A 17,601-nucleotide genomic window follows, 5' to 3' on the forward strand; every position below is an offset into this window, starting at 1 on the left:
CGTTTTCGTCACCCTATAAAGGGATAAGGATTCCTCATTTTTACCCACACCTTCTTCCTCCTTTGCTTATCCATTCTCACACCCTCAAGCTCCAGCGCCCTAGTTCACGCCTTCTCCGCACAGTCAAACATGTCCGGAGCAGGGGGCAAGTGGGTGGCCTCCACCGTCAAGGAGGAGCATATTACGAAGCTCCGAGCGGTCGGAAACTTGGCCGCAGATATCGCGCACCGGCTGCCGGACGCAGGGCAGATTATTCCGACTCCGGGACCCCACGAGAGGGTCGTGTTTCTCGCCCACTTTGTCCGTGGACTGGGATTCCCCCTCCACCCATTCGTTCGTGGGCTCATGTTCTATTACAGGCTGGATTTTCACGATCTGGCCCCTAACTTCATCCTCAACATCTCGGCGTTTATCATCGTGTGCAAGGCCTTTCTCCGCATCAGGCCCCATTTTGGCCAGTGGCTGAAGATCTTCAACGTAAAGCCAAAGATAGTGGTCGGCCAGCAGGCGGAGTGTGGTGGCGCCATGGTGGGCAAGATGCCCAATGTCACCTGGCTTGAAGGCTCCTTTGCAGAGACTGTGAAGGGGTGGCAGTCGGGGTGGTTATATATCACTGAGCCGCGCGACGCCAATTGGGTGGCGGCCCCCGAATTCCGATCTGGCATCCCTGTGCGGCTCACTTCCTGGAAGAGGAAGGGCCTGGCCTGGGGTGCACCTGCGGAGCTGACCAGACTCCAGAACTGTGTCCAAAACATGATAACCAAGAGTATCAAACTGGTCAATGTGATCCAGGTCATGCTATTCCGCCGGATTCTCCCGTGTCAGAGACGGGCGTTCAACCTGTGGGAGTTTGACGCGTCCCAACACCAGACACCACAAGAGCTCTTTGACACGACGCACAAAGACGCCTGGAAGGTGTTGTTCAAGGCCAGAGAGGTTCCTCCCCACACCTCTAAGGACCACGGACTTAGCACCAGGCGCCAGGCCAACGCGGTAAGCATTCTACATTTCAAGATGTGACTTTCCCCAGTATATTCATGGGAGAAACTTAGGCCACTGTGCTAATTTTGACAGGAATATGTGGCTACAGCGGAGCGGATCGACTGTCCGGCTCCGTTACCCGAGGACCCAGGAAACGAACTCTTGACGGAGATGCTGGCTCCGGCACCCTACGAGGTGCCGGAGAAGAAGGCCAAGAAAAAGGCCAAGGGGACCAGAAGAAGTTCCCAACGCAACGTGGTGCCGGACTCATCGTCCGAAGACACCAGGGCGCACTCCTCCAACGACAACGAGGAGGAGGAGGAGGAGGAAAACCCTCTCCCCGAAAACGAAGGGTGAAGAAGAGGAAGGCTACCCTTTCCGAGGAGGCCGAAGGGTCCAAGAAGGGACGGGCCCTCCCTCCAGACCACTCCACAACCGCCGCCTATAGCGAGGAGGAGTGGCTACCCAGGGGCAAGCCCCTGGTGAGATCATAAGTATCCGCACTATGCAATACTTTTAGTGCGACTTAGCCTCATAGTTTGTTATAACGTCTAACACGTATATGTAGTCCGGCTAGGGCCCATCCCGAGATATCTTCTTCGGATGGGTCTTTGAGCGATTCGGCAATGAATTCGCTCCCGACGGCCACTTCCCCTCGGCCTCCGGATGACGCGGAGGTGTTGTCCCGGGTCCCAGAGGAGGGGGAGGCGACTCTGGAGATGCCCCAAGGTGAAATTCCAGACGTCGGGCATACGAGGCGTAAGATCCCCTCGGATTATGCCGACGAGAGCCGCAACAAGTTGGGCTCTCAGCCGGACACTGTACCGGAACCTCCAAGGGTTCCGGATTCGGGCAGGTAGCCCCTCGCTAAGGAGGGCGAGCCGACTGTGCCGATGACTTCCGTTGCGCTAGAGGCGCCGGATAGTCTGCTAGAAGTGCTTTGCGGCACTTCCATGGATGAAGAGCATCATACTCTTATGAGTGCGGTGATTCAGAAGGTTCGGTCCGCCAAGAGCGGATTGACCGAAGCCTGCACCAGCCTCCTGACAGGCTTTGAGGTAAGTAATCAAAAGTGTGTGAAATTATCACCCGATACACAGTAGCCCCTGATACTTTGTTTGGTGTTCGGAAAGAAAAGCCAAACGGAGGGTCAATTCTAATACACAGGAGTCTAACAGTAGGTGTCTATGTGAATAAGGAGGCAGTGCTGCTTGCCGCTGCTGCCCGCACAGCCGAGGTCACCGGAGTCAAACGGGACCTTGAGAAGGCCAAAGGGGAGCTAAGCCTCACAAAGAGGCAGCTTGAAGAGAACAAAGGTGAGTGATACCCCGTTCACATGTCATATAGAGTAAGAAAATTGGTGATGCTAACAAAAAAGCGTCATGATTTTGTAATAGGGGCCATGACCGAAGTGGCGGCCCTAAAGAAAGTGATATCCGAGGCCGAAGACAAGGCGGCCATGGAGCACATTGAGCGTGAAAAGCAGGGTGGGCAAGGTATAGCAAGAGCTCCAGGAGCTCGGCAAGAAGTTCGAGTCCTTGGAGCGTGACTTCAAGATGAAGGAGTCTGAACTTGCGAAGGCCCTTTTGAGCATGAAAGACGCCAAGGCCGAAGCCGAAAAGGCCCAACAGGAAATCCAGGCGGCCAAGAAGATAGCAGTGGGTAAGACATTCTTTATGCAAAGCAAGCATGTGGAGGAGACGTTTCTTTTACTTACCCGAATTTGGAGCTCTCCAGGGGCATTCACAGATCTGCCACGCAACATATCGGATGCCGCGGAGTTCTACTGTGCCGAAGAGGGGAGCTCAACGGAAAAGTTGTTCTAGTCCCAGTATGCTGGAGCCGAACACCCGATGCCTCTGAGTGACCAATTGAAGCAATTGGTTGAACTCCATAGGGCGGCCGAAGTGGCTATGAAAGATTTCATAGTCCGGATGTGGCCTGGTGAGCCTCTTCCTGCCAGCTACTTTGGCCTTATAAAGCGGATGGTGAACGCGTGTCCACGGCTTGAAGTGATCAAGCGATCCGTTTGCATTGAGGGTGCCCGCCGAGCCTTTTCCCACGCGAAGATGCATTGGGCCAAGATGGATGCGGAGAAGCTGGTGAAGGATGGACCACCAGAGGGCAAGGCGCATCACTACCCTGAGAAATATTATGATGGCGTGATGAAAGGCGCTCGTCTCGTGGCTGATGAATGTACCAAGGACACCATCTTTGAGTGAATGTACTCCTGTCGCTTTTGTAATATGGAAACAAATTTGTTTGCGCTATATAGCGTATTGTTGATTTAAAATATTACCTTCTGTGCGGCTGTTTATAAAATTCTGAAAGTAGGCCAGTCGTCGGCTTCCGCCCCCATGTAACTAGTACTGGGGTGTTCATGGAAAACCCAAAACACTCTTTTATCCAAATTTTTGGTCCTTGAAGGAGGTGCTTGGCGCAGCGAACAAGGCAATCGGACTATGCGGCTTTATAACTCTCACTTAGCCATATAGGTCTACAATTTTAAATTGCGGTGAAGCCCCTAGAATTCGGAAAGCTGAATTGGGGCACTATATACGCCTAAATCGGACGAGGCCGGCTCTTCGCCTAAAGCGGAAAAAATCTTTAAGGATTTTAAGACCTCTCGAACAGCGACCAGCTCTCGCCGCATCATGCCAGTCAGTTTTCGGCTTTCTCTACTAAGGTGCTTGTCCGGAAGAACCGGGACACAATCGCAGTAGTTCTCCCTGCGCTACCTTAGCCGATATGACAGAACGTAAGGTACCAAAACAAGGGAGCTGGGAAAACCCAACTATTGACACAAGACATGATTCGGAGCTGATGCATATAGTGCTATAAGTTCGGGGTGCCGCACTGTTGAAAGTGTTCGGACTTATCTTGCTGTATTAAGGGGTACCATGAGAAGCCCCTGGCAAACTGGCCATACCAAAGTGTACGGGTTCAATATTAAATAAACATTTTTAGGAAAAATGTGAAGATAGGAATAATAAGCTGACGCTATATATTATCTCCTATTGATAAATAATACATCCAAGTGTATCTTTACAATTAATGCATTCAGCAGAAGTAAAGAGGACTATTTGACATGTCCTATCCAAGGGCGGGCCGCATGTAGGTACATAAAACAGGTATAGAGATCATTAACAGATATCACCTGGGTATTCCCTTTGTGCGCAAAGCCTTTTGCCTCCCTGGTTTTCCCTCCTGTGATGAGTCCGATGATCCGGCTCTCTGAAGAGGCTGCCCGAAAGTAGGGTCCTGAAAGAAAAAGGGGAGTTATTAAAGTATGTTGCGACTGAACCGCACTGGTGACCGCATCACCATTGCGCCTCCACCTATGCCCATGGTATTTTGAGTGCTTAATTGTGTATGCGCGGCACAAATGTTGCCTGAATTGGGTTGAGGCGGAGGCCAGACTGCTAGTCGTGCTCTTGACGTGCCTGGCGATCCTGTTGCAGGATGCTCCGGACTCGCTTAACGGTGTTCAAGTTTGTTGTCGCCGGATTGGTGGTTTGCCGGAGAAGGCTGCTTTGTACTTCTGTCGCGAGAGTTGCAGTATGCTCTTCTGTACGGAGAGAGCGGTCTGTGTTTCCATTGACTGTTATAACCCCGCGAGGTCCTAGCATCTTGAGCTTGAGGTATGCATAGTGTGGTACCGCATTGAATCGAGCGAATGTGGTTTGTCCGAGCAGTGCGTGATAGCCACTGCAGAAAGGGACGATGTCAAAGATTAACTCCTCGCTTCGGAAGTTATCCGGGGATCCGAAGACCACTTCCAGTGTTATTGAGCCCGTACAACGGGCCTTTACTCCTGGAATTACACCTTTAAAGGTGGTTTTGGTGGGCTTGATCCTTGAGGGATCGATGCCCATTTTGCGCACTGTGTCCTGATAAAGCAGGTTCAGGCTACTGCCACCGTCCATAAGGACTCGCATAAGGTGGAATCCGTCGATGATTGGGTCGAGGACCAATGCGGCTGAACCGCCGTGACGGATGCTGGTAGGGTGATCCCTACGATCGAAAGTGATCGGACAGGCTGGCCATGGGTTGAACTTTGGGGCGACTGGCTCCATCGCATAGCGTCCCATAGTGCTTGTTTTCGTTCCCATTTGGGAATGTGTGTGGCATAGATCATATTGAACGTTTTCACCTGGGGAGGAAATTTCTTCTGTCCCACCGTGTTCGGACGTCAGGGCTCCTCGTCATCGTCGCTGTGCAGCCTCTTGTCCTTGTTTTCGGCGTTTATTTTGCCGGCTTGTTTGAACACCCAGCAATCTCTATTAGTGTGGTTTGCTGGCTTATCTAGGGTGCCGTGAATTTGGCACGAGCGATTAAGTGTACGGTCCATACTGGACGGTCCTTGATTATTTCTTTTGAACGGCTTTTTCCGCTGACCGGATTTTGAGCCACTGAGTCCGATGTTGACTGCCGTGTCTTCAGTGTTGTCGCCATTGTTCCGACGCTTATGTCTGTTGCGCCGTGGCTTGCTGTTATTGTCGCGGATATCTGAAGTGCCGGAGTTTATTGGCGTGGTACTACTGCAAGCCAACCAGTTGTCCTCGCCCGTGCAAAAGTGGGTCATGAGAGTTGTGATGGCTGCCATGGACTTTGGTTTTTCCTGGCCGAGGTGTCGGGCAAGCCACTCGTCGCGAATATTATGCTTAAAGGCCGCCAGGGCTTCGGCGTCCGGACAGTTCACAATTAGGTTCTTTTTAGTTAGGAACCGAGTCCAAAATTTCCTGGATGACTCTCCGGGTTGTTGGGTAATGTGAGTCAAGTCATCAGCATCCGGTGGTCGCACGTACGTGCCCTGGAAGTTGTCGAGGAACGCGTCCTCCAGGTTTTCCCAACTACCAATGGAATTTGCTGGCAGGCTATTTAGCCAGTGTCGGGTCGGTCCTTTGAGCTTAAGGGGAAGATACTTGATGGCGTGTAGATCATCACTGCGGGCCATGTGAATGTGGAGAAGGAAATCTTCGATCCATACTGCGGGGTCTGTTGTGCCATCGTATGATTCAATGTTTACGGGTTTAAACCCTTCTGGGAATTCATGATCCATCACTTCGTAAGTGAAGTAGAGGGGGTGTGCGGCGCCTCTATGCCGGGCTATGTGGCTACGCAGTTCGAATGAGTCTGGTTGGCTGTGTTCGGCCCGGCCAGACTTGTTGATATTGTATCCGGCATGACGATTATCGTCATGTGTTGGGGCGCGCCCCCGCGATCCGTAGATCGATCTTGGTTGTCCTGCCTTGTTTTCCAATATGTCTCGCAGGTCCTGCCTATTGCCCCGGGCCGTAGTATATTGGCATGGGGGTGTAGGCTGGTATTCGGGCTGATACGCCATTTTATCCCGGCCACGAGGTGGCCGGTCAGCCTCGTCCTATGCTGGTAGTATAGGCTCCTCCTCAAGTTGAGGTAACCACTTGTGCTTTGGATAACCTTTGGTGTGGCTCTCGAGTCCATATTCCTCGATTGCCAGGACTTCAGTCCATCTGTCTGTGAGCAGATCTTGATCAGCTTGGAGTTGCTGCTGCTTCTTTTTCAGGCTCCTTGCAGTGGCCATAAGCCGGCGCTTGAAGCGCTCCTTCTCTACGGGGTCCTCAGGCACGCCGAATTCATCGTCGCCGAGGCTAATCTCATCTTCGGAGGGGGCATGTAATGTCCTCCTCCGGGTATCCATCCGTCGCCTGTTCGTCTGGGTTGACCTGCCCGTCTTCCTGTTCGGCCTGCTCGAAGGCAGGCTGATCGGGGTTGTATTCATCTTCGGCACCATCCGGATTGTTTTTGTCTCATGTGCCGGTATTGCTATGGTGGGGCTTGGAGCGGCGTCGATGACGCCCATGCTTTGCTTTCTTCCTTGAGGGGTTATCCTCCATTGCCTCATAGCCATTGGTTTCTTTTGGAGTGTCCACCATATATATATATATATATATATATATATATATATATATATATATATATATATATATATATATATATATATATCATATGAGGAAGTGGCTGTCCAGCGCCCCGTGGGCGGTGGCTTCTATTCTTCTCCTACATCGTCGTCCACACCGTCGATGTCTTCAGAGTCAAAGTCAAGCACGTCGGTCAAATCATCGACCGTGGCAATGAAGTGGGTGGTGGGTGGACAACGAATTCCCTCGTCACCGGCTTCCCACTCGAGCCGGACATAGTTCGGCCAAGAGTCTCCTGACAAAGAGAGAGATTTTAATGAGTTCAGCATGTCGCCAAAGGGCGACTGCTGGAAGATATCCGCAGGGGTGAACTCCATTACCGGAGCCCAACCAGATTCAGCGGGCTCGGGGGTGCGCGGACTGGAACCCACAGTCGGACACGAGTCTGGGGGTCCGGAGACACAGGCTTCCTTGGGGGTGAAGTCTATGTTCGGCTCTACCACCGATGAGTGTGCGGCCTCAGAGGCGGGGTCTATCCACCCGTCCCCGGACAGCGCAATCTACCCCGGATTTAGGTCCGGAGCTCCTGCGGGTGCGATATCCCGAGTATTGTTCGACAGCAGGTCCAAGCCGTGCTCATCATGACTGTTCGGTGCTCCTGGCGCAGGCCCGAATCCGTCGAAGACCAAGTCTCCGCGAATATCAGCCATGTAGTTCAAGTTTCCGAACCTGACCTGATGGCCAGGGGCGTAGCTGTCGATCTGCTCCAGATGGCCAAGCGAATTGGCCCGCAGTGCGAAGCCGCCGAACACGAAGATCTGTCCGGGGAGAAAAGCCTCACCCTGGACAGCATTGTTGTTGATGATTGAAGGAGCCATCGAGCCTCGCAGCAACGACACAGAGGAACTCTCAATGAAAGCACCAATGTCAATGTCAAAACCGGCGGATCTCGGGTAGGGGGTCCCGATCTGTGCGTCTAAGGCTAATGGTAACAGGAGGCAAGGGACACGATGTTTTACCCAGGTTCGGGCCCTCTCGATGGAGGTAAAACCCTACTTCCTGCTTGATTGATCTTGATGATATGAGTATTACAAGAGTTGGTCTACCACGAGATCGTAGAGGCTAAACCCTAGAAGCTAGCCTATGATGATTATGATTGTCCCTATATGGACCAAACCCTCCGGTTTATATAGACATCGGAGGGGGCTAGGGTTTACGCAGAGTTAGTTACAAAGAAGGAGATCTAATATCCGGATCACCAAGCTTGTCTTCCACGCAAAGGAGAGTCCCATCCGGACATGGGACGAAGTCTTGAGTCTTGTATCTTCATGGTCCATCAGTCCGGCCAAAGTATATAGTCCGGTAGTCCGGATACCCCCTAATCCAGGACTCCCTCACCCGTGTCGCCCGAGAGAGGCGACGCGGAGGCGTTGTTGTGTACTTTGACGTGGAGGATAGATGCATAATTTCATGGCACTAATTTGGTGTTCTATATGTTAATATAATTTGTTATGGGTTTGGTCACACTTTGTAACATCCTAATTTTCAATTTGGATGTTATACATAGTTCATCATATGCATATCATATTTTAATTGCATTTTGTTGTGATCCTAGAAATCTTAAGCAACTCAATGCCCCAAGGAGAGAGTTGGAGGTTTCACAAAAAATTCATATTTGATTTTTTTTTCAAATTTGAGAAGAGGATCAATTTGATTTTAATATTTTCTCTCCAATTATTTTCAACAATAAAAATAAATGAGAGAAGATTATATAACTTCTTCAACAGAAGAGAAATATTGGAGAAGAAATTTTAAAATCAAATTATTATTTTATTTGTATTTTATTTGCTATTTTATTTGAATTAGAGAAAAACGTGCATTTTTTAAAATTACATTTTAGTCCAGAAAAATGTTCATCTTATCCTAAATATTAGGTTTGGACGGTGAAAATTGTTTCTGGAATTTTTAGAATTTTTTTATATTTTATTAGGATTTTTGTTTGCGGCGAAATTATTTAAAAAAACAGTCTCGAGCCGAACTGGGCCGAAGGCCCAGCCGGCCCCCTAGCGCCGGCGCCTTCCCCGCGCGGAAGTCCGACCCCGCGCCGGAGTCGAGCCGCCGTCGGAGTCCTCTTGGACTCCAGGTCGCCGCCGCACCCCCTCCCCCAAGCAAGCCCCTCCCCCCTTGACCCCGTTATAAGGGCCGGACCCGACCCCCTCCTCTCCTTGTATCACAGCCGCCGCTCGCAGCCCTGTCGCTCACGCCTCTGCCGAACCAAGCCGCCCCCGCCGCCCTAGTTCATGCCGCCGCCGGCCCGCACCGTCGCCCGCGTCACCGCCTCGCCTCGCCGTCGCCCGACGCCGTCGGTCAATCCCGGCTAAATGGTATAAAACCATTCAGGTTTTTCGGTTTTATTTTTTTAGATCGGTTTTTCTTTTTTGTTTTAGTTTATTTAGTAAACGTTCACTGGTTAGATCGTTTTAATGAACTTTTTCGTTCGTTTAATTCTGTTAACGAACGTTCGTTCCGTAGATTTTTCTTTTTAGTTTTATTTCGGCCAGGGACCTATACGCAAATAGTTTTCTCGCGATTTATCCCTTGATCTTAAAACTAGCGTAACTTTAGCTCGTTTGTCCAAATTAGTTGAAACCAGTGCCTAAATCTTCGTAACGATCCTTCTTTCCAGTTAACCAACTTGAACATGATTTTGACAATTTAAAATTTGAGTTAGTTCAGATTAGTAAACGGTCTTGTTTCGTTTGTATCTTGAGTTTCATAACTCTATTTGAGTCGTTTCTTTTTGCAAATTGTAGCTAATCACATGTACATACTGTTAAGATCTAATCCACATGAAAATAATGCTGTTTGGTTTTGTTTTCTATTTTAGTTTAGTCGTTTGCTTGTTTCCAGTTTTATTTGGATCTTTTCTCGATTTCTCTCTGTTTCGTTTGAGTGATTGCTTATGTATGCTACTGTTTGTCTATGCTAGATTACCCGGAGTGCGAAGCTTGTTACTACGAATCTCTAGAGTTTGCAGATCGTCAGCAAGGCAAGTAACACTTTGATCATACTTTTCTATACCCAGTTTTTACTATGCATTAGTTATGCCCCTCAAATATTTGCATCAGTAGGACTGGGAACATGTGGTTTAGTTGTAGTACTTGAGGTAGGAACCTAATACCTTTTGATCACCCTGGGAATATATGGTATGCTCTTTTATTGCTTAGCCATGCTCGTAGACGGGGATTGGATCGTGATTCACATGGAAGTTATGAGAGTTATTAATTTTGGATAACATTAAGGTGACAACTTTAATACACATCTGGGTGGATTGGTTGGGGCACCTGGAGAATCCAGTGTTTGTCCATTTTGGGAAATCCCGGAGTACCCGTGTGATTTTTCCTTGGTTCGCCACCCAGGCTCAAATGGATCATATGATATTTCATGCCTAGAAACTTTCGTGTGCAGCCAAAAGCCATTATGGGCTCTGACATAGTTGAGTAAGTTGTATGAGCTCTCAAAGAGGTGGACTAGAAGATGTAGGGGAAAGTAGGTGTACCGGTCTGCCCGAAGTAGAGAGTTAATGCTTCAAAAAGACTATGTCTCGATCATCCGATCTTGGATGCGGTCGAGTCTTGTGGGGAAAAGTGCACAACCTCTGCAGAGTGTATAAACTAATCATGATTAGTCGTGTCTCCGGTTATGGACATTTTGAGTATCTGGAATTGAATATTATTGTTGATCTTATCACTCTTTAATTAATTGAATTGGGTTTAATGATGATACTTGTTTATCTGGGATTTGAGTTGGAGGAACCTTCTCAAATATTGGAACAACTTGGGAGCAGTTTAAATAAATGTATTCCTTTGTTGTAGGAAAAATTGGCTTTATGCAAAATCATAAACTTAGAGCCTCCACCAGCCAAATATTGCATGTAGATATAGTTCTTGCATTCATTGTCTTACAGTGTAACTCTGCCAGCATATTCAATGTGCTGACCTACACGGCTGCAATGTCTCATATTGCAGACTACTTAAACGACGAATAAGGTGCGATAGGTCGTTGTCTTGCACTCAGCTATGCCGTTGGAGTTGATGGACTCATTTACCTTCGAAGCTTCCGCAGTTATTTAGTTTAGATGGCCTTCAGCCATGATATTTTTGTGTAATCATACTCTTTATGAGGACTCGATGTAATAAGTGTGTGATTGAACTCTGCTATAATTTCTCGAGTACTGTGTGTCAGCATTACCGATCCAGAGATGACACTTAAGTACAGAGACTTCAATCAATTGGGATCGTGATCGCTACAGACTTAAAAGAAGTTTAAGAGAAAGCTAGAACTTAAATTATATTGAAACGGAGGAAGTGGTATTTACGAGCATAAATTATGTTGGCCATAACATCCATGTGGACATGTATGGATCAGCGAGCAAAGGTCTAATGAATTCTGCACAGTTTTAATAGTTGGATGGTGTACACGCAACAAGAGTAAAGGCCCTGACACAAACTTTATTGTCTACAATGATATAGAAAAAACTTATTGCCTACTAGTACAATGCATGATGATAATATTTTGGGCAGCGCTAGGCGCCGGCGCACCGGCCCAATCTTTCGGCCGGTCGGCCCTTAGCCGTCTGATTGCTATTCGTGGAACTGTTCGATGCATCCCAGATTCGTCTCCTTCCTCTCCCTCCATCCCGCTGGGTCAACGCTGGCGCTTCTCTTTCTCCCCCGCTCACCTCCGCCCATCTCAGATAGTCACGTGTGCCGTCCAGCACGCCTAGCCCCCGGTCGGTTACAGCCCCGCCACCTATCGCCGCGCGGCCGTCGAGGATTGCAGCACGGATGCGATTGGGGGCTCGAGCTTCTGCTCTTTGCGATTGCAGCTCATCTTCTGCTCTTTGTGATTGCAGCTCTAACCCATGGTTCCGGCGCGTGGTGCCGTGATTGCAGTACTTCCGACGACCATCCACATCTGGTTTGCCGTCGCTGGCTTTCACCACCCGTGGTCAGCCAAAAAGAACAAATCTCGGGAACAAAAAAATGGCGTCGCTGGTAGTAACAAATCACAAACACAGTTCCAACAAAACACATCGCAGGTTCCAGCAAAAATTATGCCTCTGTCACCAGCGGTCCGCAAATAAACATCAAGACGATCCAGCAAAAACTTACCTGTTGTAGCAAAAAAAGATTACTGTTTCAGCAAAGATAAAATGTGGTTCCAACAAAAATCACTCAGCAGGGAGACTCTCAGTGGTTCGATTGTAGCAAAACAAAAAAGAATGTAGCAAAAAAGATTGCTACTTCCAGCGAAAATAAGCACTGGTACCAACAAATAAACTCAAACAACCGGACTCTAGTTGTACGATTGTAGCAAATAAAAAAACTAGTTCCAGCAAAATCAATTGCCGGTTCCAGCAAAAAACGCCACCCAATTAATGATCTGTAGCAAAATCTGTAGCCGGTTCCAGCAAAAATCACCACCGGTACCAGCAAGAAAGAAAAGCGATTGTAGCACTAGTGCCGCCTGCAAAAACGCCATGTGATTGTAGCTCTGACCATGGCCGGTTCCAGCATCTACCCATGCTGGTTCCAGCACCGCGCGAGACCGGTTCCAGCACAGCTCTCGTTGGCCATAGCATCCCGTCGGACTTGCAGCATGAGTGCGTGGGCTCTCTGTCGTTGGTCGCAGCAACACCGCTCACCGGTTCGGCATGCCGCCTGCCTCCCCGGGTCACCATCATTCCAGCTCCTCCCACCCCGTCAGTGCGCCGATTAGTGCTGCTCAGAAGCTCGCCGGAGACGTGGTCGTCCCCAGCAGCACCGACGTGATAGCTTGCATCACGGGCGATGCCTCCCCTCCTCACGATCGGAGCCGGTGTAGAGCTAGAGGATTTGGGAGCGGAAGCTGGCTGGTGTGGAAAAAGGAAAAGAAGGAAAGCGAATGGAGCGGATGGGGTTTGACTGTGAAGAGATAAGGGAGAGAAGAAGGTGGGCGGTGCGTGGGCCCGTTGATGCGTCCGACGCAACATCTGTGGTCCACAGCCAGGCGTGCCAGCAAGCGCGACCGCCCGAGCACTCGGGCGGACGTAAGGTGCGAAACATTTTCTAAGGGATTAGGCACGGGATAGATTTTTTTTCCGTGGGGCCACTGCTCGCTGGTTCGCGCGTGGGAGACGACCGGCTCAAGCTTCAGCCGGTCCGCCGGCCCGAAACGTTTCCCTAATATTTTTCAATAAAGAGAGGCTTCTATATTAATTTCACACACGCACACACACAGACGAAATTCAGCAGTAACCACCGGTGTGTCTAAAGACTACAGAAGAAGAGGTCCTTCAGATACACTCCACAATCTAGACAGCAATGTTACCGCCGTAGTCAAAAAAACCAAGAGTGCACTAGCATTCTGAGACCAAGCTATTATTCTTCACTAACCAGGTATCACAGAAAGAAAAGCCACTCCAAGAAGGAGAACACTAGAACATTGAAGAAGAAGCGTGAAATGAAAATGGCACCAAAGTCAGTAACATATTCATGCATCAGAGTTCTTGTGAGAAGTTGAAACCAAGGTAACACCGAAGCAGCGGCATATTGATACAACAGAGTTCTAATCAGACGCATGAAATGGCTGCGCAAAATAAAAGCCTGCTAAGATCATGACTTCCCTCCATGCTTGCTAGTGTTGGACATCTGATGACTCCATTCATTACTTGCTGCCGACAGATCTTTCACTGGGTCATGCATGCTCGCAGTGGCAGTACACATTGTTCTCCTCGACCTGCGCAAGAAGCCAGAAACAAACTGTAAGCATGAGCTCGACGCGGAAAACAGTGGCAACGTAGAAACTCGATTCTCAAGGATAAATATGTTTCTAGGTTTGATAATGTAAGAGAAATCCACCATGCATATTTGTATAGACGTGTCATGTTTTGAGTTTTAGATCAGAGGAGGCAAGGTCTGCGTGCCGCTTCCTTTCGATTCCACATGCTGCTTCCTTTCTGAGTTAAAACCGCACTAAAAGGAATCTCGAAATTTCACATGAGCAATTCAAATTTAGTTGTGTCAGTTGTGTTGTTTCAGCCACCTAGTCATCATGCCCTGCAGCGACACAAACACTGTCCTATTTTACTGAGCAGGATAAATACCAAATAGTCGTCTCCCCTTTAGGGTGGCTGAACATATTTTTGAAATGAAGTGTTTTCCTGTCTGACTTTTCATTAACACACAGAGTTCAGCAGAGCACACTGGATGTCTAAACAGAATATGCATGACTCTAACAAATGGTAATAAGTAACATTTTGATGCCTTAAATGATTAAAGATAAGCTAATGCTTAAGGCAAAAGCAGTGACCGCGACACATGTGACTGCCACAAGCCCACAACTGAAACACAAAATCTGATGCTCCAACAAGGATCCATGACATGCACATATAAAAAAATACACAACAGAATCAGCAAGATGCATCTACCAAGGCTGTAACAAGTTCATAATCACCGACACCATACCTGTATGTCAGATGGACCCGCTTGAGTTTCTTTACATTGTCCAAGATACAGTCAACACACTCCCCAAGAGTGGCCTTCCTCCCTTCCTTATAGTTCCATAGATCGAAGGCATCACCTGTTCCATCAGTGTTGTACTCTTTCCTCTCAACCAATGCACTAACGACAGCATTGTAGGGGCCTTCTCCCCATGCCATCTTCAGTCCTTGCAACTTATCATCATCAACATCTATGACCTCCTCCTAGTCACGTAAGGCACGCAAAATCTGTTAACCTTAAGAATTGATGAAGCACATGCTGCAAGTTACAACGATCGGTAAAAGAGTTACCTGATGATTGCCATCAACTATAACAGACTTGAAGGGTTTCCAATTTGGACTATCGAGTAGTTCCTGCCACAGTGCGTACAGTTCAGAAGATTTCGCACCAGCATATTTAGGAGCCAGCTTGACAGCACAAGCATCCCGGAATGGCTTCTCATTTAATTTCCCCATTTTCTTTATCCCAATTGACTGTCCAGCATCAATTTCAGAGAACCCCTGAAATATCAATTTGGATATAACATCAATCGATCAGCTCTCACGCACCTCAAATTTACAAATTTAACACCTATATATGTAACGTATATGCATATGCTCACTGCAAGATCACGGATCTAGAATGAATGCAGTATTCAGTTCAAGTTTGTATGAGAAAACCTTGATCAGCTTTTGTCTGACAACCTCCTGATCGTCATCTCTGCCTGAATGCTGGCCAGCGGTTGGGTTATTTGGCACCTGCGGATAGGACCTCTGTTTTTTACAACGATGTCTGTCTGTGTCATTGTCCGATGATCCTTGGAGCAGGATAGCCCGTTTATGTGATAATCTTGTTACCTGCTTACACAGAGAGACTCCTATAATCATAAACATAGACCAACAAGAAAAAATACTGAACATGAGGCTATTCTATCAAGGATAGAGAATCATCTTAGAAGTTTGACAATGTTTAAGAATGAAAAAACTACATAAATAAAACAGAGGAAATTCTATGCTCCATGATTGTTCATTGCATTTATGCCACTGATTGCAAACAAGAGAGATATTTCATCGGCTTTGGTAGAATACTAGCGAAAAAACTAAACACATGGAAAGGTTCAGAGGTAGTCAGTTTATAGAGTAATAGAAAACCATTAAGGTGTTAGTGCATCTAGAAAATGAAGAATTAAGTCAGAAGCTCCAAATTCTAAATAGTTGTGGTGAATGGCTGATGATGTTGCAAGATTAAAATTATGAGGACATCGAAGCTCCAAATTCTAAATAGTTGTGGTAAATGGCTTTTAGTGTTTACCATTTTGGAACGAGCAGGCTTAGAAGCACTTCCAATTTGTTGCTCATGTTGAGTGTGCATGGCTTCACTCTCCTGAAGCTTCTTCCTTAGAACCTTCAGCTCTTTGTTCTTCTGAGCAAGTTGCTCTTTTGCCACAGCAAGCTCCTCCTTTGCTGCCACATGCTCATGTTTTACTTCTTCAAGCTCCTTCTTTACCATTTCAAGCTGCTCCGCCATTGGTGCCACCAGCTCATTAATCACTGCCACCAAATGAGTGCAACATCAAACATCAGGATCCTAACAAAACTAGTTTAGAATCAGAACTCAAACAACATGAAAGTTCACAGACCATCATGATCATGCTGGAGTTTTTCCTTTTCTTCCACGATCTTATCAATAGTATTCAGGAATTCGGTGTTCTCAGCCAAGAGCTTATTCTTTTCTTGTACAACTTTATCAACCATAGTCTTGATATCCAGGTACTCGACAGTGGCATCCCTATGGTAGTATATCTTGGATTCAAGCTTTGAAGTCAAAGCATCAATAGACACATTCCTTCCTCTGCTGTCTGCCATGTAGCCTGCAAGTTCATGGCTAACAGAATATCACAAACATAGTCACCTTACACCACATTATACTACCAATGCTAGTGTTGCTGTGGTGGTTACCTGTGGCTTAGTTTGTAACTAAAAATGCTTCTATGAACCAAAATAGCTCATTGATAGTATGCATTATGAACATAGTAACAGAATGGATAAGAAACACCCATAATAGGAAAATAAGCATAAGACACCCCACTCATTTAAGTTCATAAATCGCCACCCTTGGCATGTTCCTCATTTTCAGCTCACACAATTTATGATTGGGAAAACACAGGAAACAGACACACAAGTGTTATATCATCCAAGGTGAAGGAACAGCCATGCGCTCATGCAATCCAAGATGATGAGGAAAAAGCCCCACCTTTACAGATGGTTCAACCAAGATGCTGCCTCCACAACTTCCGGCCCGGCCTCAAACTGATCTGCAGAGGGGAACAATCGATTAGGTGACTGAAAGACTGAAGGGGTTTAGGGCTTTAGGCAACACAAAAACTGAATTTCGAATCTACGAACAAAACAGGATGGGGATGATCCAGGAAGAAAGCCAGGAGACAGAGCAACAACACATTTCCTCCAACTTCCGAAAAGGACACACAAAAAAGGTTGCAAGATCGGAAACTGTTCTTCCGCTTCCGATTCCGAAATAAGAGAGTTAAAAACACAAGTTACGGAATAAATATTTGTTCGGAACCTGCAAAAAGAGACCAAATTGCGCGGGGGGAAGGACTGGTTAATGGGGAAACACTCTGCTCCTTTCCCCACCTCCAAGAAAGAAAGAAGAACAACACAAGAAGTGGGAAACTTTGACGAACCGAGAGCAAAGGCTCTTGGCACACAGACAAGAAACTCCCTTCAACCCTGTCAGGAATCCACAAAGAATCGTCCACGGAGGCTCGAGCACAAACAAGAACACGGAGGCAACGAGAATACACATGGAGGGGGGAAAAATCTTTACCCTCCTCTAGAACTGCGAACTGTAGAGGGAATCAGAGAACGAACGGGAATAGCAATGGGAGGGGAAAGTGAATGCGGTACCGGAGCTTCGGGGCTTTTCCCTTCTGGCGCATCAGCACATGGGACTATGGGAGGAAGAATACCAAGGAGGGGAAGGAGAGGACGGAATGGCGTGAGAGGAGCTGAAGCGCACCGTTGCAACGGGGAGAGGACGAGACCCGAGGGCTGTAGCCGGCTGCGCCGCACGTGCCAGGCATGCTGGCACCACTAGGCAGGTCCGGCAACGGGCGGGGTCTTCTGTGTACTGCAAAGGAGCTTTCCATGCTAATCACATTTCTAAAACCGGTC

At 47.8% G+C, this 17,601-nt stretch overlaps 1 protein-coding gene across 2 annotated transcripts; it reads right to left on the minus strand.

The window, feature by feature from the left end:
* Positions 1–13,370: 13,370 nt before the first annotated feature.
* On the minus strand, positions 13,371–17,458 carry LOC123115798 (factor of DNA methylation 2). 2 transcript variants are annotated; one of them, XM_044536888.1, is made up of 8 exons: positions 17,335–17,458; positions 16,661–16,721; positions 16,047–16,277; positions 15,719–15,957; positions 15,088–15,264; positions 14,719–14,928; positions 14,393–14,631; positions 13,371–13,664 (listed from the first exon to the last, which is right to left on the minus strand). In XM_044536888.1, the coding sequence occupies exons 3-8, from the start codon at positions 16,270–16,272 to the stop codon at positions 13,541–13,543; spliced, it is 1,215 nt and encodes a 404-aa protein (XP_044392823.1). In that variant the 5' UTR covers positions 16,273–16,277; positions 16,661–16,721; positions 17,335–17,458; the 3' UTR covers positions 13,371–13,540. The 2 variants fall into 2 exon arrangements, with proteins under 2 accessions (XP_044392823.1, XP_044392824.1); XM_044536889.1 differs by having other exon boundaries at positions 17,255–17,392.
* Between the last annotated feature and the right edge of the window lie 143 nt (positions 17,459–17,601).

This window comes from Triticum aestivum, chromosome 5B, assembly GCF_018294505.1.
Source record: "Triticum aestivum cultivar Chinese Spring chromosome 5B, IWGSC CS RefSeq v2.1, whole genome shotgun sequence".
Lineage (NCBI taxonomy): Eukaryota > Viridiplantae > Streptophyta > Magnoliopsida > Poales > Poaceae > Triticum > Triticum aestivum.